General features: G+C 43.4%; 3 protein-coding genes across 5 annotated transcripts in view; 1 reads left to right on the top strand and 2 right to left on the bottom strand.

Moving 5' to 3' along the window:
• Window positions 1–1436, bottom strand: part of LOC309702426 (protein NLRC3-like) — a 34533-nt gene extending 33097 nt beyond the window's left edge. Inside the window, exon 1 of the mRNA XM_082527144.1 lies at window positions 1382–1436. The gene's annotated coding sequence lies outside the window, so the exon portion shown is untranslated. The remainder of the gene's footprint in view (window positions 1–1381) is intronic.
• LOC309702391 (uncharacterized protein) overlaps window positions 1–12342 on the top strand; it is a 132638-nt gene extending 120296 nt beyond the window's left edge. The window contains exons 1-3 of one of the 2 annotated variants that reach the window (XR_014275465.1): window positions 910–927; window positions 11798–11983; window positions 12118–12342. Coding sequence is in view for 1 of the 2 variants with exons in the window: in XM_082527108.1 (XP_082383234.1) it covers window positions 11798–11983; window positions 12118–12147 (216 nt within the window). In the remaining variant the exon portion in view is untranslated. Of the gene's footprint in view, window positions 1–909; window positions 928–11797; window positions 11984–12117 lie in introns of those variants that run through there. The other variant, XM_082527108.1, reaches the window with a different exon arrangement.
• Window positions 1–23569, bottom strand: part of LOC309702293 (uncharacterized protein) — a 202675-nt gene that overhangs the window by 84345 nt on the left and 94761 nt on the right. The window lies entirely within an intron of this gene.

The raw sequence follows: 23569 nt of genomic DNA, 5'->3' as shown, positions 1-23569 counted from the left end.
CCCACTCCCCCCCATCATCCTGACTGACACCCCCATCACCTCTGTGGACTCATTCCGCTTCCTGGGTACCACCATCACCCAGGACCTGAAGTGGGAGCCCACCATCACCTCCGTCATCAAGAAAGCCCAGCAGAGGATGTACTTCCTGAGGCAGCTGAAGAAATTCAACCTGCCAACACGGACGATGATGCAGTTCTACACTGCAATCATCGAGTCCATCCTCACCTCCTCCATCACCGTGTGGTACGCTGGAGCCACTATCAGGGACAAACAGAGACTGCAACGTGTTGTGCGCTCTGCTGAGAAGGTGATTGGCTGCAGACTCCCATCTCTGCAGGACCTGTACACCTCCAGGACATTGCGGCGTGCAGCTCGGATCTCAGCTGACCCTTCTCACCCTGGACACAGTCTGTTTGACCTGCTCCCCTCAGGCAGGAGGCTCCGGTCCATTCGCACCAGAACCTCTCGCCATAAGAACAGTTTCTTCCCCTCTGCTGTTGGACACATGAACTATAACCATATGACTGTTCCCGCCACTAACACATGACCCTACGCTGTGTCACTGCATCATTCCATGTTTGGCACTGATCACCACCTGCACTCATGTATATATCTTCCTACGTAGCACTCTTAATTCTTATTCTCATGTATATATCTCATGTATATCTCATGCATATATCTTTCTACGTAGCACTTTTAATTCTTATTCTTACTTTTATTTTTTCATGTCTATTTAAGCGCAACTTATGACACTATGTTTGCACTGAAGTACCGCAGCAATTTCCTGATGTTGTAAACCTGCTCAACATTTGGCAATAAACCTGATTCTGATTAACGTTTCTTATATACGTTTCTTTCTTATTATCCGTTTCTTATACTTAACCTGATCTAAATCTGATTCTGATTCTGATTCATCCACAATACGAGGTTAGTTATTAATATACTGCAACAACATGGGAATAGAGCAGCTGCGAGAGAATTCAACATTAATGAATCAATGTTACGGAAGTGGAGGAAGCGCAGTTTTTGGCTTTCCCCGTATTTCAAAAGTGCTTTATCTCTTTGCTATGACTGTAACATTCCAGCCGGACTTTATTCAGACGATGCACTCAATGATCATTACGGATGGACCATGGTGGGGTATTCCAACCCGTTTATTCACAAATTGCCATAGACACATCGTAAGAGCTGTAATCATAACATAAAACAAATAAACATTCACTTGATATAACCACGTTTCTGTTATGCTAATCAATTCACAGAAAAGGCACAGGAGGTGCTAGCATCAGCCTGCTAGATCGCTCATAAACTTATTAACAATCAAGTAATACATTTACAAATTGTCCGAAATGCAAACAACAAGTACAACACACAAACATACCTGTTCGCCTTCCAGCTAGATGCTAATTTTAAAGATGGATGGAAACCGATAATCTTCTCACTAATCCTTTCTGCGGCAAGCAGTTGCAGTACGATCTTCCTTCCCGGAAGTTGCCCGTTCCGAATTTCAAAATAAGAGTCTAATCTATATTATAAGGTATAATTCGTTCAGGGATTTAACTGTTTAAAATATCAAATAAACAAATAATCTGGGTCATTTACACTCCCACCAATCATTAGTGTTCAAAAACATAACTCCCTAAACATAGGAAGAAAGAACACAATGATTTCATAATACAAATAATGACCAAACAACAGAAGCATAGTATGCAAGGAATGAACTAGTCACCTTCCAACAATAAGACTAGTTTTTGAACTGGCCGTTCGAGCACTGACCGCTTAGTAAGACGTTCACCATTTTTGCCAAGTTTCCTGTCACCTAGACATAGCTTCACTCTCCTAACCAGTCCATCTCTGTCCATTGTAGTCTCTGCGACTCTTCCCAACCTCCATTCATTTCTGGGCAAGTCTTCATCCTTCATTATGACTATATCCCCGATCTGCAGGTTTCTCTTTGGGGTGTGCCAGCGTTGTCTAAAGGCAATGTTGGCTAAGTACTCTTTCTGCCAACGGCTCCAGAACTGCTCGGCCAAATATTGTACGTGGCGCCATCTCTTTCTCGCATACATATCTTCCCTTATGAACTTGCCGGGGGGAGGAAGGGCCATGGTAGACTTCAGGGTAAGTAAGTGGTTTGGTGTCAGTGGTTCAAGACTGTTGGGATCATGTAGGTTTTCAATAGTGAGAGGACGACTATTAACTATCGTCATTGCTTCATAGAAGAATGCTCGGAGGGAAGCATCAGGTAGATTTCCAGGTGAGAGTCCAAGGGTCGCGTTGAGAACACTCCTGACTGTTCTAATTTGACGCTCCCACACTCCACCAACATGACTTGAGCCAGGAGCATTTAGGATGAAGTCACACTGCTTCTTAGAAAGGAAGTTTGTCAGTTTATCACCATCTAATTCCGTGAGGGCTTCCTGCAGTTCATTCTTGGCTCCTAGGAAGTTACTGCCTTGGTCAGATTTGATCTGGCGCACGGCTCCACGTATAGCAATGAAGCAGCGCAGTCCAATTATGAATGAGTCTGTAGATAGATCCTCCAGCATTTCAATATGGATGGCTCTGGAGGAGAAGCAGGTGAAAAGGAGACCATATCGTTTTCGCACACTACGTCCTTGCTTGCTATAGAAGGGTCCAAAGCAATCCATTCCACAGTAGGTAAAGGGTGGAGATGGATTTACTCGCTCTGGAGGGAGATCGGCCATTTTCTGTTCTTCTGTCCGTCTCCGAAGCTTCCGACAAACTACACATCGGCGAAGATAGGATGCAACCGTCCTACCAATTCCTGGTATCCAGTAACCTCTTGTCCTAATTGCACTGAGAGTCATCTCCTTGCCTTGATGCTTGACTTTTTCATGACAGTATGCTATGATCATCCTTGTAACATGATGTTCCTTTGGAATGATGGTAGGGTGTTTAACTGAGAGAGGAAGGTTTGAATCACGGAGTCGACCTCCCACCTTAATCACACCATTGTTGTCCAAGAAGGGGTTGAGGTGATGTAGCTTGTTATGAGGTGGCAGCTGACAACCTTTCTTCAGTAGCCGCACTTCCTCCGAATATGTTTGTCTCTGCAGATCTTTGATGATGAGGCGCTCGGCTTCTTCTCTTTCCTGCACTGTAGAGAGGCCGATTGACTTATCCTTGTTAATCCTTCGAAGAATGCGAGCCACTGCACAGATGGCGCGAGTCCAGGATGAGAACTTTGCCAGCCGATAAGTAAGAGAATCTTGTTCTACAGTTTCCGTGTTTAGAGTCCGTGTTTCCTTAACTTCTGGATCTCCAACTGACAGTTCCGGAGCCACCTCTTCTGAGAGGTCAACTCCCTTTTCCCATAGAAATGCAGGGCCGGTAAACCAGTCTGATGATATTAGCTCATGGACAAAACAACCTCTAGAGGCACGATCCGCAGGATTCTGGTCAGTAGGGACGTATCTCCATTGCCTTTGATTCGTGTAGAGATGTATCTTCTGGATACGGTTAGCTACGAATGTATGAAAACGTCGAGCCTCATTATTGATGTACCCTAGTACAACCTTGGAATCGGTCCAAAAATGCTCTTCAATGTCCGCATATCCAAGTTCTTCCTTCAAAACATTGCTGGTTTTCACAGAGATGACTGCAGCCGTCAACTCTAATCTTGGGATCGTGGTGACCTTTGTTGGGGCGACGCGAGATTTGGCCATGACTAGAGCACAGTGGATGTCTCCTTCTTCATTGCTAAGCCTCAGATATGAACACTGTCCATAGCCAGTAGTGCTTGCGTCGGAGAAGTGATGTAACTCACGTTTAATAACCTTTCCGAAATCTGCCGGGGCATAACTTCGAGGTATATTTATCCTCTCCAAGTTGTTGAGGTCGTTTTTCCATTTCTCCCACCGTGGACGAAGTTCGTTGGTTAGAGGGTCGTCCCAACCTGTTCCATGGCAGCACATCTGCTGCAGCACTTCCTTTCCAATGAGCAAAAAGGGGGCTATGAGACCCAAGGGATCGTACAGGGATGCAACAATGGACAATATGCCTCGACGTGTTGCAGGCTGTTCCTTAAGGTTGGTGCTGATCTTCAGGCAGTCTGATTCGACGTGCCATTGGATACCCAACGCTCTCTCTGAAGGTAAGTTATCAAAGGCAAGGTTGAGGTCTTTAATGTCTGATGCACGTTCAGTTGCTGGTATGCTTACCAGGACAGCTTTGTCATTGGACACAAACTTGTGGAGTCTAAGACCACCCAGGGCACAAAGTTTTCTGGCTTCTTCTGCTAACTTGATAGCCTTCTCTGAGCTGTCTGTACTTGTGACTCCATCGTCGACATAGAAATTTCTCAGAATGAACTGAGAGCCTAATGGGTATCGGTCTTTATTTTCTGTAGCCAAATGTTTCAATCCGTAGTTCGCACAGCCAGGCGATGAGGCTGCGCCAAAGATATGCACCCTCATACGGTATTCTTGGGGCTGTGCACCGAGATCTCCTTTCTTCCACCAAAGGAAGCGCAGGTAATCCTGGTCTGACTTCTTCACATGAAATTGGTGAAACATTTTCTCTATGTCGCACATCAGTGCAGTGGAGTGCAACCGGAAGCGAAGAAGTACACCGTTGAGATTGTTCATCAGGTCAGGACCAGTGAGCAGATGATCATTCAAACTGGTTCCCTGGTACTTGGCAGAGCAGTCGAACACCACGCGCAGTTTGCCTGGCTTCTTGTCGTGGAATACACCGTGATGAGGTATGTACCATTTTTCGCCCTCTTTCCCATCATCGTGGACTTCCTCTGCATCACCCCTTTCTATGACCTCCTCCATGAACTTGATATACTGTTCTTTGTACCCTTCATCCTTTAACAGCTTCCTCTTTAGATGGCTTAGACTTATGACTGCAAGCTGTTTGTTGTCAGGTAAAGTAGGTCTCTCCTTAAAGGGTAACGGCATCTCGTAGTGACCTAGACTGTTCTTTTCGATGTGGTTCTTGAGTTTGTCCAGGAACAGGATGTCCTCCTGAGACACTGGTTTGCCGTCTTCCTTAGCATCCTTAAAGTCAGACTCTAGAATGCGAATGGCATCTGCCGGAGTGACTGGTGGGAGCTCCCTGACTGCAACTCGGAAGCACTGTCCCGCCGTACTTGAGGTGTCGGGGCATGTCGACGTACCACCAACTATGCTCCATCCTAAGTCGGTACGAATTGCGTAAGGCTCATCGTCTCCTCCCGTTATGACGTCTCTTGGTGCCATTGCTCGTGCGCAGTTATAGCCTATCAATAAACCAACCTCACAGTCCTGTAGAGGTGGAATCTCTTCTATGACCTTGGAGAGATGATTCCACCTTTTAGCTGTCTCGCATGTTGGGATATGGGCTCTGTTTACTGGTATGCAATCCTTGGTATAAGCAGGAGGAAGGTCGATGAGGAGGGAAGAGCGATAACCCCGAACACAAAGCCCTGAGACTCTTTGGCTCTTTACGATCACGTCGCGTCCAATCATAGTAGTTAACTTCAGCTTAACTGGACAGGAATCTGCCTTTAATACATCACTCAGTTCCTGGTCAACAAACGTCGTGTCGCTTTGTGTGTCCAGCAAGGCGTAAACCAGTTTCTCAGTTCCTGCATCCTTTTTTGACACCCACACAGGCACAATCATTGATGTGTTAGTTGGCTGTCCAGTAATCACTGACATTGAAGTTGCAGCAGCCTCCGTTTGGCCGGCGTTGCTCAGGATAGTGGTTTCCTGTGGCAGAACTCTTTCCTTCTTTAAATAGTTGTCATCGTGTAAACAAGTGGGATGTTTACCCTTGCACGTGTTGCATGAGTGTCGATGTCGACAGTCTTTTGCACTATGTCCAGGTTTGGTGCAGCCATAGCAGAGCTTATGTTCTCTGACAAAATCTCGACACTCCTCCAGAGTTTTAGCAATAAACTTGGGACATCCATGTAGTCTGTGTTGATTATTTTGACAGAAGGCACAAGGAGACCTTTCCTTTCCTTTAACTGGCTTGAGCCTCTCGGTGTCAGCCTCAGTTTGTGTGTTTAGAACGCTTGCCTTGTTTCTCTTAGGGTCTCTGCTGCCTTGTTTTGCAGTGCTCGACTCAGAGCTGCGGAGGGCATAAGCTGAGGTGATTGGATTGCAAGCAATCTCTGCCTCTGTCGCCATAAATGCGGCGAAGTCCTTAAAACTGGGGAATTCCTTATTGCCCTTTAAGGCTTCAGTAACCTTCCTGTTCCAGTGAGATGCTATCCACTCTGGTAGTTTAAGGATTAGCTTCTTATTCTCTTCACAGTCATTCAGTATTTTGAGGCTCTTCACATGTGTCATTGCATCTTGGCAAGCGTTTAAGAAATCTGAGAAGTCTCTTAATCCTTCTGCATCTCTTGGTTGGATCTTTGGCCAATCCGTGAGCTTATCTCTGAAGGCTTTCTGTATGATAAAGGTTTGGCCATATCTGTTATCTAGTTTGTTCCACGCATCCTTATAAGCGTCGCTGTCATTTCTATAGAAAGTTCCTTCTAATGTTTTACGAGCTGGGCCGCCTACATACTTCCTCAAGTAATAAAGTTTGTCTGCTGGGGAGATGGCCTTTTTGTCAATAAGTGACATGAATGAAGTTTTCCACTCAATGAACTGAATGGGGTCCCCACTAAATACAGACGGCTCTGGAACTGGAAGTCTATTTAGAGCCATACTGTCTTGTAGGGCTTGGGCAAGGGATGACACGTTTAGGTCGGGTGGCGATGCTGTGACGGTGGGAGATGGAGGGCTGATAGCAGGGGGAACATGATGATTTCCCACTGAACTATTAGAGGAATGGAGACTGCCTTCCTGCGAGGCTACCTGGCTGTAGACTTGCAGTTTGGCCCGAGCAGCCCTCAAATTCTTTTCTGCTTGAAGGCGTTCAAGTCTGCGCTTTTCTACTTCCATTTTTCTCTGCTGTTCCTCTATCTTCTCCATTTGTTTCTCTTCTTCCAGCAACCCTTCAAATTCGACTTCCTTAGCAGCTAGCTCTGCTGCTGCATCTGCCTGTTTGAGTGTTAGAGTAGTGCTTTTGTGACTACGGATTGACTTTGTCACTCTAGATGCAGTGGATCCATAGATGGAGCGTGCATAGCTGTTCTTAAGCAGCTCCCTGAGACGACAATGTACTTGTTCTGCATCATAATGATCTGACATTCTCTCGTAGGTAACTTTCATAATTTCGGCTGTAACTGCCTCACAACTGTCAACGTGACGTCTTAATTCTGGAGAAGGTGTAATGTGACTTCGTATTTCAAGGTAAGTGTTTAACACAGTTTCTTTCTCTTTCTCCAAAGAATCCATCAAAGATGCCAGCTCGCCTTTACTAATGTCTGACTTGAGCTGCTCTCTTGACTCTCGGGCTCGGATCTTCCATCTTTCGTACGTTGAGATGAACTTTCTTTCCCTTTTTCTTGCTTCCTCCTGTTGCATTTCGAGCGCCTTTGGAGTTGGGATTTTTGTTCGAGTGGAACGTCGGAGGCCTTCCTTAAGCTCGCCTTGTAAGTTGTTCAACGTTTCTTCTCTGCGTTGAATTTCCTTCTCCAAAAGTTCTATTTCCGTAGTTTCTGATGTGTCTTCAAGAGACGCCTTAAGCCCTTTGATTTTATTCTGCAGGTCGACTATCTGATGCTCTAGTTCTGCTTGTGAGGAGGGAGTCTCCATTTCCTTCATGTTTATGTTATTTGCTTATCTAATTTGCAGGCTTTAGTTAATGAGCTGCTTGTGGTTACTATAACTTACAGGCTGCATTAACAGAAGGGAGGAGAATCTTTGCACTTTAAACCAAGTTGAAATAGAAGCAGATAACCAACACAACATTGAGAAGAAATGTATAAAATAATGAATGCAACCTGCTAGGTGTTGCAAACTGATGTGGTAAAGTAAACCTCTTATGCTAAACACAGATCAATACACCCTTACTATTGTACAGTTGCAAATTGAACTAGATGCCCCTCTTTCACCCCCTTTTGGGTCAGTAGAAAGAATGATAAATATACAGTAGTGGTGGTAAATACCAATAAACAAAATTACTTCACTTGTTATTACTTCATGTCCATTGTGTCTTAATGCAGCAGATGTCCACAGTAGTTGACGACCTTCTCTCTCCCTTTAACCACCACTGATGAGAATGAATGTCCTTTCCTTGTCAATTAGAATGAAATGTTCCATACCTTTTCTGACCGTCACATCAAACCATTAAGCCAGCTGCATGATGATTATAAAGTCTCTGTCTAGAAGACCCGTAGAATGGCACTGAGTTGCTCCGTGAAATGTCTTGTCAATCCCAGACGAATAGCAACACAGCTACGTGACTCGTCCTCGTGGTTCCGTGGTGCAGAATGGCAGCAGGATGATGCGGGGGATCAGCTCTTACTGTAGCATTCCAGCCGGACTTTATTCAGACGATGCACTCAATGATCATTACGGATGGACCATGGTGGGGTATTCCAACCCGTTTATTCACAAATTGCCATAGACACATCGTAAGAGCTGTAATCATAACATAAAACAAATAAACATTCACTTGATATAACCACGTTTCTGTTATGCTAATCAATTCACAGAAAAGGCACAGGAGGTGCTAGCATCAGCCTGCTAGATCGCTCATAAACTTATTAACAATCAAGTAATACATTTACAAATTGTCCGAAATGCAAACAACAAGTACAACACACAAACATACCTGTTCGCCTTCCAGCTAGATGCTAATTTTAAAGATGGATGGAAACCGATAATCTTCTCACTAATCCTTTCTGCGGCAAGCAGTTGCAGTACGATCTTCCTTCCCGGAAGTTGCCCGTTCCGAATTTCAAAATAAGAGTCTAATCTATATTATAAGGTATAATTCGTTCAGGGATTTAACTGTTTAAAATATCAAATAAACAAATAATCTGGGTCATTTACAATGACTGTCGCCCGCCATAATTTGAAGAGGATAATGGTTGTAGCCGCTGCGATGCTTTAGACCAAAAAAGGCGCAGCTTGATGACATCATCAACATGCGCTATCGCGATAGAGCGATATAGTCAGAGGCCCTTTCTCAATTCTAAGTACGCAAGTACGTACTCGCGTCCTCGGCGAGACCGGATGTGCCGAGACCGCACGGGAGCACGGACTTGCCGGAAACGCGAGCACGGACTCGCGATTTGTACAATTGGAACGCCGGCATACTTGATGATGTCACAGGTCCAGAGTTTTTACTGCCGTCCCCTCTTAATTTAACTGTGAGTAATATGTTATGAAGCTTAACTTTAATCACAGCCAAACCGGTTTACTCAGGAACAAATAAAACACTGAAATAAGCAAAACATTAACATTTAGAAGGGATCTAAGTGACTTATATATCATGTTTAACCACAGTGGTGAAATCTCTATTAATAAAAATAGTGTACATGTACATACGTGTACATACCTTAATAAAAGGGGTGAAAACGATGTGCTGGGAGTCCGCTGTTCTCGCCGGCTCTAATGATCCTCGACCTCGCTGTCTGCTATGGAGCTGGCGGGTCACAGACGTCTCCGAAAACGTCGGAGCGCGTTTGGAAATATATGATATCTTGATAAATCGAGCAGATATTTGAAGTTTACACAGCTACATTCTCGCTTGAAATAACTTAAACGTTTATTTTGTGACCCAGAAAGAGTAATATTTAAAAGTTTTCAGCCCCGCTCGTCCGCCATTGCCGCGTTTGAGTTTTGGACGAAATGCATTCTGGGATATTTAGCTGTACCAAGTCCACACAACTCACCACCGATGCATGCTCAATAAAACGGGCGGAGCGAGAACTCGGCTTGATGCGTACTTCGAATTGGAACAGTACTTGGTCTCCGACTGATGACGTATCACGAGTAGACGAGAACGCAAGTACGCACAAGTACACATATTGAGAAAGGGCCAAAATCTCTATGTTATCTCCTGAGAACAAATAATATGATGTGGGTGTGTCTGCAGGCTTCAGCACTGTGAGCATTAAACACAATAAAAGACTCACAAGTTCCTGCTCAAAGGTCAGCTGCCTTCAGATCAATCATTAACCTGCAGCAGGTTGTGGCCTGATGTGTTTGTAAGAGTTTCACTTTCAGGAGGAGAAGATTTAAACGAGTCACATAAATGTGAACTACAATGTCTGTGACACACAATTTACTGCAAACTGCATGAAATCTGACCTGAAGAAATCCAGTCTTCTGCCTGTTGTGGTTGTGACAGCTGCTCGTAGGAGAGTTTGTTTGTAGGAGGTGGAGATGTTCTCAGATCAAGTGCGTAATCGTCTCTTTGTGTAGACGCTAAAAGCTGTGAGCCAAAACTCTCTGCTCTGAAACTCTTCACTCAGTCCTCACGCTGAGAGTTTAGAGGCTGAACTTCTTGTTCCTCCATAACACTTTTCATGAAACAGCAGAAATGAGCTTCTGTTTCTCAGCAGTGCGCACACAGAGAACCGATCCTCTCTGCTCAGTCTGAACAAATCAAAGTGAAACGTCAGTGAAAACACAGCTGCTGATCAAACTGTGTCAGATTAATGCCTCAATGTTTCACTGTGAGGTTAAAAAATACATAAAAATGATTTAAAGAAGTAGGAGGCAGATTTTCACAATAAGAGCACTTTGTTTTTAATTCAGTTAATGTCAAACTGTCATCAACACCTCTGTGTTGTCTCCTTCTCTGAGCAGATTCAGGCATTACTCAAATAATAAAGGCTTTTTTTCACTATTATACTTTTCATTAGTCTCCAGGTTGATGATTATAAACAGAATTATTAAAGTTTTTATCATTTCAGGCTTAAAATCAACATGAATTTGGTTCTAATCAAAGAAGCTCCTTTAATGTGTGTCATTAAAATCCTCACACAGACTTAAAAAGGCGACATTAACATTAAAATAAATGAAAGAAGCTTCAGCTGAGAGCTTCATGCAGTCATCATCAGCAGCTCATAGCAGTCACAGCTCTTTATTACGCAGCTTTGCAGGAATTAAAGTGGCTGAAGTGTCAGAGTTTGTGTGAGAAGCTGCTTCATGGACAGCTGTACACACGTCTTTATTATTTCTTCATAAATCAAACACACAGGTTTGTCTGCAGATGATTTAAAGTGTGTCGTTGTGCAGTTAAAGCTGTTTGTGTGACGCCCTGACCTCCTGTGAATGAAACAGCCAATCAGATCCATCAGAGAGAGAGCAGGAAGTGTTGTGTGTTTGTGACAGAACAAGGAAACAGTGATGATGATGAACATAAAGGTCCTCTGATGTTTCCTGTTACAGTAACGCTTGTTCATCTGTTGCTCTCCTACACTTTCCTATAAATAAAGGAGAAAAAGTCCGTTTAGTTTCATTTCCTACAGCTCAGAGTTACACTTCACATTCCTGCAGTCACATCAAAAAGCTTCACTTTGGTCCAACATCTACATGTTAACATGAAACACAGACAGACTCAGAACATCTGGAACATCTGCACTTTGACCCAAACTGTTATAGCAGGATATTTTCTACATATTTCTTATGTTGGACCTGTTTGAACTGTAAACGACCTGTAATCATCTGTAAATGGTGTGAGACACACTGAGGCCACCTACAGGGCAGCTGGGGAACAGCAGGGATCTTAAATCATATGAGACGTTAGTGAGTGAGAAGAACAAATGGACTTAAGATGGCTCGAAGTGATCAAAGTTGATCTAAAACAGAAGATAAATCCAAAGCAGCATCAGATGAATGTTACCATTTCCACTTACGGTGCCCTTCATCTAATATGGAAATGTGTTTTTGTTTTCTTTTAGCCGTGTTGTTGTTCTTCCTATTGTGTTTAGGCCAGAGATGCTCTTCAAACAGCGGACAGGCATGACCACATTACAAGAACATGGTGTGAGTCCGATTTGATATTCCAGTCAACGCTGAGAGACCTTAACCAGGAAGTCAGAGGTCAGCTGATGCTGCGAGCAGGAAGTGAACCAAGGGAAAGGTTCACTCTACTCAATCTCAAAGAAAATATGCTGGTATTTGTTGATGTTGATGGTACAATAAAAATATATAATATAATAAATAATAAAATATCATGTGATGATGAGATGTGTTGTTGGTGTTTGTATTTTCTGTAAATGTCTTTTTTAATGTAAATGCTTTGTTCCAGACGGACAGGGAATCAGTTGCTGTACGATGACATCATCTTGATGTTGACGAGGAGGGCGAGAAAAACTAGTTTTGTCCTGCAGATGGCGATCTTGCACCGTGTCCAGAGAGCCGACACTTTGATGGTGCTGCTCTACTCAGCTTACTTTAGCCTGGGTTGGACTCTATATGAGCAGCTTCCACTCTGGTTTCACTCTTAAACACACTTGTTTGATTTCACTTGTAAAAGTTGAAGAATAAATGTTTTATTACAAAATTATTTGTTGATGCATTTTTTTAGGGTCAAATATCTTGTTTGATTTGAGGAATGAACTGTTAGGGTGGAAAAAGTGAATCAGGTTAAAATAGTGGTGCTTTATATCAGTGAAGATGTATAATGTAATTTAAAATGTTGATGATGGGTTGTAGTGGGCTTGTACTTACAAAACTGCCTCATTTTATTGGAACGATCCACAGTTGCATCCATTCACGGATGACATCTGACATCATTTGACATCTGGTCTGAACACGTTTGTACACAAGATGCCTCAGTTCTGGATGTTTCCACAGACTCCTCTGTGCACCTAAAGAAAAGGTCAAGGGTCAGCAGCACATGTAGTTGGGACAATTCTTCAGTCGCACAAACTACATAATCATTTTCCTCCAATGACGACTTTTCACTTGCAGAAATGGTCCTGTGTGATTTCCAGGCTGTGATATAAAAACTAGTTCCTAATGGCAGCGACTCACTCAGTAAACATGTGTTTCCTTCACCAACCTCACACACAGATCCAATAAGATCAGGAAGTGGGCAGTATAGTACAATATGTGTTATTCTGTGCTGCACTGCCCAAACTAAAGATCTGCTGAAGTGTTGGAAATGATCCAGATGTTTATTTTGGACGATACAGCAGAAGATCAGACATGAAAGTGGAGATAACACAGAAGACCTGCAGCAAAGGTCAGAGGTCAGACTGGGCCTCTGGATTCAACAATGAGCCAATGATCATCAAGCAGTGACTAAAGCAGAGCCCTGACGTTCTGACATTCATCACACAGTCAGAACAAATGTCTGCTGATGACTTCATCTCATGAAACGACTGATAGATGTCAGTTCATTGATCAGCTGAGCTGCTGATCTTCATCGTCACAGAAACATTCAGCTTGTTTCAATCAGTAAATAACTCCCACTACTCCCAGTTTGAACTGTTCCCACTCAAAATGCTGTGAGAACAATGATCATTGTAGAACTTCACAAACATCACGTGTTGTTTTCCACATGTAAGATCAGCAAACACACAGAAACTTCCTGTTGCCACACACGGCCTCTAAAATCTCTTCCACGCTTTCTGTCTGAAGTCCACTCTCTGTGTCGGATCCACAGGAAACAACAAGATCTTATTAACATGGTTTTCAATGTGTCTCCTTCCAAAAAGTCCAACCAATGAACAAATGTGTGTATTTGTGGAGGCCGAACAAAAGCATGACACATTCCTCTGTTTCTATAAACTGGAGTCAAACACAAACATGAAGAGTTTCACTGACAGACTCCAAAATGCCCCCACAGTGGATCAAAGGGAAATCCTACAGTGTGGCCAGAGACTCTTAATGGCTCCAACATCAACACATCCACAATGTTGGATCCAGTTCTGCCTCACAGAGTTACTAAGACACACCCTCTGCCAGCATCACAACAGCTCCACCTGCTTCACCTGCCTCCTCAGCATCTGTACACCTGAAGAGAAAAGAAAGGCTCCAACAGCTCAAATCTACAAAGGATTCATGAAGTTTCATCCAACAATAACATGTTTGCCTTCCACAGTGTGCTGTTAGACACCACTGTACCTCTGCCATTTCAAAAAGAGCAGCTTGGGAACATTTTGGCTCCAAACACTTTGTGTTTAAGTTCTTTGTTTTCTTTGTGAAGCCGACAACATCTGGAGCTTTGTGACTCATAGAAACATCATTTTGTTCTTTAGATGACAGCAGATTGGGACTGAATAATCAATCACTATCAAACCAATAAAGACAAACATGCTGATTTTACAGGAACTTTGTTGGAGAAGCTGCAAAGACATGAAACTGGTGGAGATCCCAAACCAGTTGATAGTGCTGGTTATTCCAAATAAAGCTGTTTCCCTTTGAGATGAAATGACTTTGTGTCCTGATATATAATAAAGATGTTGTTGTTTTTGAGCCCCTGTATTAAAAGTAGTTTAAAGTCAGCTTGAGTTTGATGTCTTTATGTCAAAGCTGCTCATGATGTTGAGCTGCTGATGGAATAAAAACAATATAAAAGCATGTAGTCCAGACTTAAATGTAGCCTGTTGTTAGCTGAGGTCCACACACAGTGTTTGACAGTGTAAAGTGTGTGAAAGGGCTGCTGGTGGAGCTCACTAGGATGAGCAGGTGACCACGAGGTGGAGAGCAGCTGGCCTGGCTTTGACCCGGGCCACGCCCCCTTTCTCTCTGCTTTGCTGTCACTTATCTTCACTGCTCTGTCCAATAAAGCTGAAAAAGGCCCCGAATCAAAGAAATCTGCTGCAGCCTCTGAAATGTCTTCTGTTTCCTTCCCGACGGCTTTTTCACCGTCAGCCCATCAGACAGTCCAGCAGCATTTATGATGATGTCATGATGTTGAAGAGGCTGCTACGGTGGCCTCCCATGACCCCCAGCCTCATCACAGCTGAGATGCAGACATTTGAAAACATTCAGCAGACAACTGAATAACAGTCCAACACAACAGTCTGTGTGCAGACACACACTGACCTTTCATATAGTCAAACACAGCTGGTTGAGTCATTTCTCTGTGAGTCTAAAGTGAATCTAGTATTTTAAAGTCCACTTCCTGTATTTGTTGTTGAAGACTTCTTCAGCTTCTTCTCAAGGACATCAGCTGCTTGTTTGGCAGCAGAGGCAGTTAAGAAGCTTCCTGAAAAACACTGAACAGTGAGTTCACTGTGGCATATGACAGATTCAGCTTTCTGTGTGCAAATGTGTCTGTGTCGACCTTTCAAATGCTGTTGAATCCAAAACATCAGCGGCTCCTCGGCTGCTCACTTCATGCACTTCTGTCTGTGTGACAGTCCAATGACATCACAGCTGTTTCCAGCCCCAGTGTCTCAGGACTGGACACCTTTAAACATGTCGAGGATCAAACAGCGTCCAGCTAAACACACATGAAACTATCAGAGCTGACAATCATTCCAATAACATCTAATGGTTCATGTATGTAGACACAGGACTACAAGGAAATGGCTCTCAGCATCTGGCTGTGGGAACACATGAGTCCCTGTTTGTGTTCAGATTGTGTGCATGTTTTAGACGTGTGTCACATGTAGAAACACAACAATCCCACAATGACACACAGATGTGTTTGACACAGCTGTGCAGCTGTAAGTTGTTTCTAATGATTCATTGAAGCTCTTCTAACATTCTGGAGACGATCAGTACATGAATCTGTTCAACACGACAACAATTTGACTTCAGTGTGAACGTTTGCACTAAATAACCTTCTTCATCCAGCTGACAGCATCTTCATCCTATGATGTGAACAGTTCCTCCTGTTGATGACAAACCTCTGACAGGATCTGCTTGAGGAGCTTTTTCATGTGCAGCTCTCTGAGCTCAGGGCTGAGCTGCTGTTTCATCTTTAAGAGCTGCTGCCTCCTCACCGGACTTGTTCTCCTCTTCTTCTCCTAATGACACCATTTCTGCTTCATATTAAATTCAATAAAGATGCTGACATGTATCTGTAGCAACAACATCATTGAATCTAGAACAACTGGAGCCAAACCAGTGGCTCTGCTGGGATCACTGGTGAGCCAACACTTCCTTGTTGATGCAGATTTCAGGGCTTCCTTTTGCTCCTCCGTTATAACTGTTCTCTCTTCTCAACACATGATGACACAAAGGAATCAGCAGTGACAAAGATGATGCTGAAGAGAAGCACACACTTCACACATATAACAGACCAGTGCAGTTACACACACCTCTGCTCGACATCAGGCCTCAAACAAAGACACAAAACACTAACTTGACTCTAAACAGAAGAAACGAGCAGCTGTTTCTGTTCTGTGCTTATTTATATTTGACACACATGCTTCTCTTTGTGCAAACACACATCGCACTATAAGGGTAACCTCGCACACAATGATTGGACAGCACAGTGATGATGCTGGGAGATCCTATACGCAGCAACACAGAAACACTGAGAACTTTAAACAATGATGGAAAGTGTTATAAATGACTTGTTGGCCTCTGATCTGTCACAAACAGCTGAAACGTGTCTCTCATGAGTCACATGAAGGTTTTTGACAGAAAGGACAAAAAGTAGCTGCAGTCAGTTTGTGTCATTTTTATATTTATTCATCTGGGAGAAAAATCTGAGGGACATTAAAATGTGTTTTCAACAGAGACAAGAACATGAATATAACAGAACAGGTAAATGAACATGTTTCAAGTAAACAGCTGGACTGATCAGGTCCAAACACAGAGTGATAAACTTGTCAAACAGCTGTCATATCTTTATATAGAAGCTCTTTATAAATGCTGCTCACTGCAGTCTGTTTACTAATAATGTCAAAGTGTTAGAAACACAGAAACATCAGAATGGTCTTTGTTCACAGAAACCTGTCTGGGATCCTTTGTTGTTCTTTTGATGCAGAGTTACATTATAAATATAAAGAGTTATTTCAGAGTCTCATCAGTTTTCCTGCATGTCTTTATTTAACACATCAGCAGGGCTGAAGCTCTCATGTTAAACACACACTGATCTATGGACACGTTCATGTGTTTCTAACAGAACCAGGCTGTTATCAGCCTGCACTAACATTATGTCACACACACTGAATGTAACAGTGACAGTTTACATCATCACACAATCAGCTGTGATTGTTTCACTGTCATCAAACGAGTCAACAGGAAGTAGAATCAATAGAAACCAATCATTTCCTGACAGCATGTCTGATGGAAATAAGTGCAGATTATGTATGAAGTCTAACTGCACACAGTAACTGTGTTACAATAAGGACTTAACAGCGCCCTCTGCTGGAGTGTTTCAGTACTGCGTTAACTAGAATACACCACCTCCTCCTCACACCACCTGCTACAGCTCTACTCTTCTATGACTACAGTCATCCACAGCACTGATGTGAGGTCACATGGTTCATATGTAAGGAGCACAGCTGACCTCAGGTCAGTTTAATGACTGTGAGCAGCAGCTGTGTTATTGTCACTGTGACAGGGAGACACTCTCAGACACAGCGCTCATGTCAGCTTGTTCTCATGCAGGAGGATCAGGAGCTCCATGTTTGTCTTTCTGTTTGAATCATGATGTGTTTGTGCCATCAGAGTCTGTCATGAGTACTCAGGGTTTCACAGCAGCTCTTCTGGATGCTGACGAGGACTCCAACCTCATGTTTCACCTCTCTGAGCTTCTGATGTCTGTGAACACTCATGTTTCTTCTCTGGGCTCATCTGGACAAAAACACCTTTCTGTGTTTGGCTGCAGCCTCATTCTGACTGACAGGAAGTGTGTTATCCATGAGCTGCACTTCTGTGAGGAAGTTTCCTGCTGTGTTTCCTGTCTGTGGACAAACACGAGTGTTCCAGCTGAGGACTTGGTTCCTTCCACCTGTCCATACAGGACATCACGCTGTCTGCAGCTCTGTAAATGCAGCTCCAGGTCCTTCCACGTGCTGCTCTGTATTTGTGCAGTTTGTAGTGTGTCCTGGGAAACGTAGCACACATGGTGTTCTTCTGCTGTTTCCTCCTTTCACTGAGTGTGAAACACTGACGCTGTGCTGTTGTTCACAGAGGGGAGCTGATTCTAGCTGCAGCTGGACTCTGTCATCTAACTGAATGTGTTGGTGCTGATCACGGGGCTCTGAGGGGGGAGCAGCAGGAGGACTCTGGATGCTGACGTCAGTGTATCTGTGGAAGCTCCCACAGCGTGTCTGTCATTCAATATTGTGCTGTATATTGTATCTATGCAAAGATGAACAGACTGTGTGTTCACTGGTCTCTGTGCTGCAGCTCTGATGTCATCATCACTCCCTCCTCCACCCTCAGCAGTCCCAGCATGCTGCTGTGGTGCACCCCACCCTCACTCTACACCTGAGCCACAGACCACACCCTCCACCTCAATATACACCACAGTTTTCTCTGCTGTGGAAATGAGATCAGGAGGAAATCATCATTATTATTATTTAATAAACGCTCACATTAATGTGGGCTTATTTGTTTCATATTAGAAACATTAGTTGAGTGTTTTTAGTATAAAATGGTCAAAGTCCCTCTTTTTGCTCCTCCCCTCACCTGTGGATGGGCGGTGCTGTTACCGTGGTGACAGCTTGGATGTGTTTCAGTCCTGCCTGGTTATCACTGCAGGAATCTTTCACATTTATTACAGGTAATAACTCTGATTTTTCTGTGTATTATGAACCAAATGTATCCTGATACTCACAGAGATGGATGAGCAGAGGTCACATGATGAAAGAACAAACATGGAGTCTTTGATTTATTTAGATATTTATTGATGAATGCAAACAAACCTGACACTGAACCATCGTCCAGCAGAACAAACCTGATCACATGACCTGCTGACCCAAACAGTGCAAAGCTCCATGGCAACAACAACAAACAGCCTCACATATGTTAACAGAGGCTGTTAGAAGCACAGAGTCTTTACAGTCTTTCTCCTGTTTGGACACAGATCTCTGCACATCTTCATCACAGTTACTCACAGACGTGCAGAGTGTGTGGATATCAAAGCTAAGTTTCCACCATGTTTGTAGTCTGTACTGGGACTCATGGAGCATCTCTCTATGAGCTCTCAGTGCTTTAAACAGTGAGTCCCAGTTTAACCAGCAGCCTTCACACCACACATCACACAGACATGGAAACTTCAAACCTCAGATTGAAGACACCATCAGAAATAAACAGATTGTGATGAAGATGAAGAACTGGAACAGTTTGCTGTGGTTTCTTCTGTTCCTGTCAGAAATAAGAGTCTGGCAGCACTTTGCTCTCCTTCCACATGTTTAAGGAGGAAGTGAAGAAGAGCGAGTGAGTCGTCTTCCTCTGTGGGCCCAACATCAGGCAGCAGCCACGTATTTTTAAAAACCCAGCACACTGCTTCAGAAACACTGAGTCCAGGTGACCAGAGTCATGTGATCAGTGAGGTCTTCACTCAGGACGTCACTGCTTCAGGACCTGATTCAGAGGTTTATAAGGATCATTGGTGCTGATGTTGTGTGAGAGCTGGTGAACCATGGGGAACATAAATAACAACCAGGCCATCAGCAGTTCTACCCCCAGCTCTAACACCTACATAATACACTATACATATAGTTATTGTTAAGGTTCAAATATTGAGGAAGGAGAGTACAAACAACCAGGTCCAGAAGAGCTTGGTCAAACAATTGATTTTAATGAACACAGGCGTGGGGGGACCAGCGCCGTACGCAGACAGCGCTGATCTCCGACTAATCAAAGCATAAACAGATATTTTATACCATCGGGGTTTGAATTTAATGACGCCCCTTCAACGTCACACAGATACATACATACATACGTCAAATCAAAACCACAATGACTTTTAACACAGTTTGAAAAGAACATTATCTTCATGGCAGATGTTTCCTGTCAACCTTTTGACTGCCGCTTCTCCAAAACCACAGACCATGCTCTGCAGTAAGATACCACTTCTGCACGCCCGCAGTTGCAAGCAAACATGATTAACCTCTCACCTATAACTGAATGTATCTACTATGTGTCTGTGTGTCACGACCTCACTTGGCACTCTGTGTCACCTCTCACCTACTAACGCTCGCAGTCAAACAGAGGCCACTCTCACATGTGTCAGCAGTTTACTAAAACTATATATGTAGTATATTGAATAAATGTTTTAATCAAGAACCTCTACTAGAAGCTTAATAAAAGAATATAAAAGTATAAAAGATAATAATGAACAACCTGGTTATTCAAATAGCATTATCCAAACAGCTCCTCAGAATAAGCTGCACTTACACTCTGCTTTTAGTTTCACTTTTGCAAAAGCACGCTCTGCAAACCTGCAGTTTCCTGTCAAGACTTTGCACAGAGTGGACTCAGAATCAACAGAATCAGCCCATACACACTTAAGATTATAACAAGCATTCAAAAGCATTTAAGATCATAGATTCAACTCAACAGTTTAAAGTGGTTATAACTGCACCTGTAGTAAAGGCTAATTGGGTACCAAAATGTTTAAACATCTGAATGCAATATCAATGCTGTAGATTATATTATTAATGCAATGGTAATGATGATGATTATTAACAGTAGCAACAAAATAATTTCCCTGATCTCCACATTATATAGGTTATAGTATGTTATATATAAACGTAGCTGAAGCAGTTTCATTTGTAGCTTCACGCTGCACTTCACATGTTTGTCCACCAGATGGCAGCACAGAGGCCTGTGTTGGAAAGCTTTGAGTAATGAAGCGTTTTCAATCCAAGCTTCAGAAAGCTTCATGTGGTCATCAAGGAAGCAACCAGGAAATATCTGCTGTGTGTAAAAACAGCAACACAAGAATCCAGGATGAAGACAAGAAACTCAAAGCTCACAAAACAGGTGGAGCTAATTTTGTGACGTGTTTCTGTAAAAACACCACAGAAGTGAATCATCAAAGTTTCCATGTGAGCTGATGATGCTGCTGCAGAGTTTCTGTGAACCTCCTGTGACCCCGCCTCCTCATACAGAGACATCTGATTGCTCTTCAAACTGCATCACGTGGACACATGTGATTGTGTGTTGTAGTATTGATCCCAATGCTGGTATCAGTCCTGGATCAATAACACTGGATGGATGCGTTCAGCATGGAGCCCTGAGCTGTGTTACAGACAAACATGGAAACTGACAGGTCTGTGTCATTCACAGTCTGTAACACTTCTAAACAGAGGCTGACCCAAGTGCCTCAGAGCCAGGCACGCTCACATCACAGCTCTCTAAATAAGCCAGTTTCAAAATAAGAGCTGAAAGCTGTGTTTGCTTGTGTTAGCTTATTATTGTGGAGACTAACATTCAGTGATCATGTGTTCAGACTCATAATGATTACTCTCAGAAATCCTGATCTTTGTATTTACTGTGTGTTGGATCAATAACTGAGATTCATGGTATCACACAGCTGTGCTGCTGCTGATGTCAGCACATCTGGAACAATACGAGGTATCTGCTACCAGACTGAGCAGGACGTGAGACCTGTGGACTGTTTAAAGCTGTCCCTCCACAGCTCACTCAGACCTGATCCACACCTCAGTGATATTCTCTGACTTCCTCAGTAGAGACAGAAACCATTCAGATCTGGGACCATCAGCTGACTGATGATGTCACACAGACTGTGTTTTTCAGGAACAGTGATTCTGATGTGAGCCTGCTAGCTGACAGCAGACCTGATGAAAGCACATGTTCACATCTGTGAGGACAGACTGGACTCTTTGACTGCACCTTGGTTCTCCTCAGAGGTCTGTACAGGAGCATGTCCACCCCCACTGAAGATCTCAGTCACTGTGAAACATAGAAAGCTGCTTGTGTGGCCTCTGCCTCACATGTAGATACAGCTACAGGTTTCTCTGTCAGTCAGACTGAAACAGTGTCCTGATGCTGCATCATTCAGCTCTGTGCCCCAGTCAGCATCACTGGGAGCTACCAGTGTTTCTGCCCTTTTCCTGTAACACTACACTCAGCACAGGCTCAGCTGGTATCCAGTGTTGGACTTTGGCTTCAGCTGCTGTGATAGATCCTCTAACATAGATCAGCTCTGCTACATGTTGTTAGATAAGTGCAGCTGCTGTCATGTCCTGATGTTTCTCTGGCTCAGCAGCTTCTCCATCAGAGGTTCACATGGAGCTGATCCAGTATCTCCAGTAACTGTGTTCTGTGCCTCACTGGTTCATCCTTCTGTCTGTGTGACGTCAGTCAGATGTTGAAGTTAAACTCTGTAATCTTCACTGTGTCACAGAGTTCAGTGAGTCCCGTTATTCACAGTATCAATCAGATCATCAGAGAACAGCTGATCAGCAATCAGTGGTGCCAACAGCGCCTCCTGTGGTGAGAGGATGCAATAATGCAATGTAGCATTTTTCCACTCAACACTTGCAGTCATGGAAACTGTCTGTTGGATCTGTGTGACGTTGCTTTCTTGGTTAGAGTTCCTCACAAATGTCCAGATGATTCTTCTAATGAGGCGTCGACCATGTTTGCAGCTCTTTGGAAGAAAACGTCGCCCTTTGCCATCCTTACTTTTCTTTGACTTCTTCAAATGCAGCTGAACTCCAGCTGGTATTTTCTTGGACTTTGCAGCTGTTTCTGGTCATCAGTTCATTCCTGCAAACCTCTGAAGCTGAACAACAATGATGCTGCATTGCTGGCTGATCCCAAAAGGTTGATTCTGTTCATCTGGACGTTTTCAGAAACGTTTGCTCACTGATCAGGTGACTTCTTCAGTCTCAGCTGACTGCAGCTTTACAAGCTTACAAACAGCACATTTGCACAATGACTGAAAGCAGCAGCACCTGATATATATGATACTAATATAATACATATACATATATAATCCATACTAATGATGAAGGAACTGAGCTCACAGTCCATTGTTCATTCAGTGAACTACTCAGTTTATTTTGGGCCTCAGAAATGCTCACTCTGTTTGTACATCACTGTCAGCAATAGACTCATTCTGCTGTGTGGACAGGAACACATGTGACATCACTTCCTGTTTGTTTGTGACTGAAGAGGAAGAAGTTTACAAGGAATCATTTAGAAGAGTTTCAAACATCAACTGATTGAATCCATGAATCTGAAAACGTGTTTGTGAGTGAAAGAGACAGACATGTACAGACTGAACTATCTGTTCAACAGTCAGAGTGTTTCTGTAACAGGAGACACTCTTTACACTCCACTCAGCACAGGGACACTGAGGAACCAGGATAGAAGTAAAACCCAGGATAAAGAGTTTGAGTGAATGTGGTGTTGAAGGTGTGGAGGTGGATCAGAGTGTCAGAGGAGACTCTGTAGAAGGACAGAGTGCCAGCAGGACAGTCCACATACACTGCTGCTCTGTTAGAGACAGAGGAGGAGGAGGAGGAGGAGATGGATGTTTGTATCTTATTGTGCCTGACATAACGAGGACCATCATCAGAGCAGTACAGACTCCAGGACTGATCATTGTTTCCAAACACACAGTCATCACTGCCTCCTTTCCTTCTGATGCTTCTGTAACTCACTGATATATAAACGCTTCCTCTCCACTCGACCTCCCAGTAACAGCGACCAGTCAGACCATTTCTACACAGCAGGTGAGGATAAAAACCATCAAATCTGTCTGGATGATCAGGATATGACTGAACCTCCTCCACACAATGTGCCTCAATGTTATTGATATTATTATTATCATTATTATATAATAACAAAACCTTTATAATAAAACC

Source organism: Aulonocara stuartgranti (assembly GCF_965226115.1).
Source record: "Aulonocara stuartgranti genome assembly, chromosome: 3".
Lineage (NCBI taxonomy): Eukaryota > Metazoa > Chordata > Actinopteri > Cichliformes > Cichlidae > Aulonocara > Aulonocara stuartgranti.
This window is presented reverse-complemented; position numbering and strand designations above follow the sequence as displayed.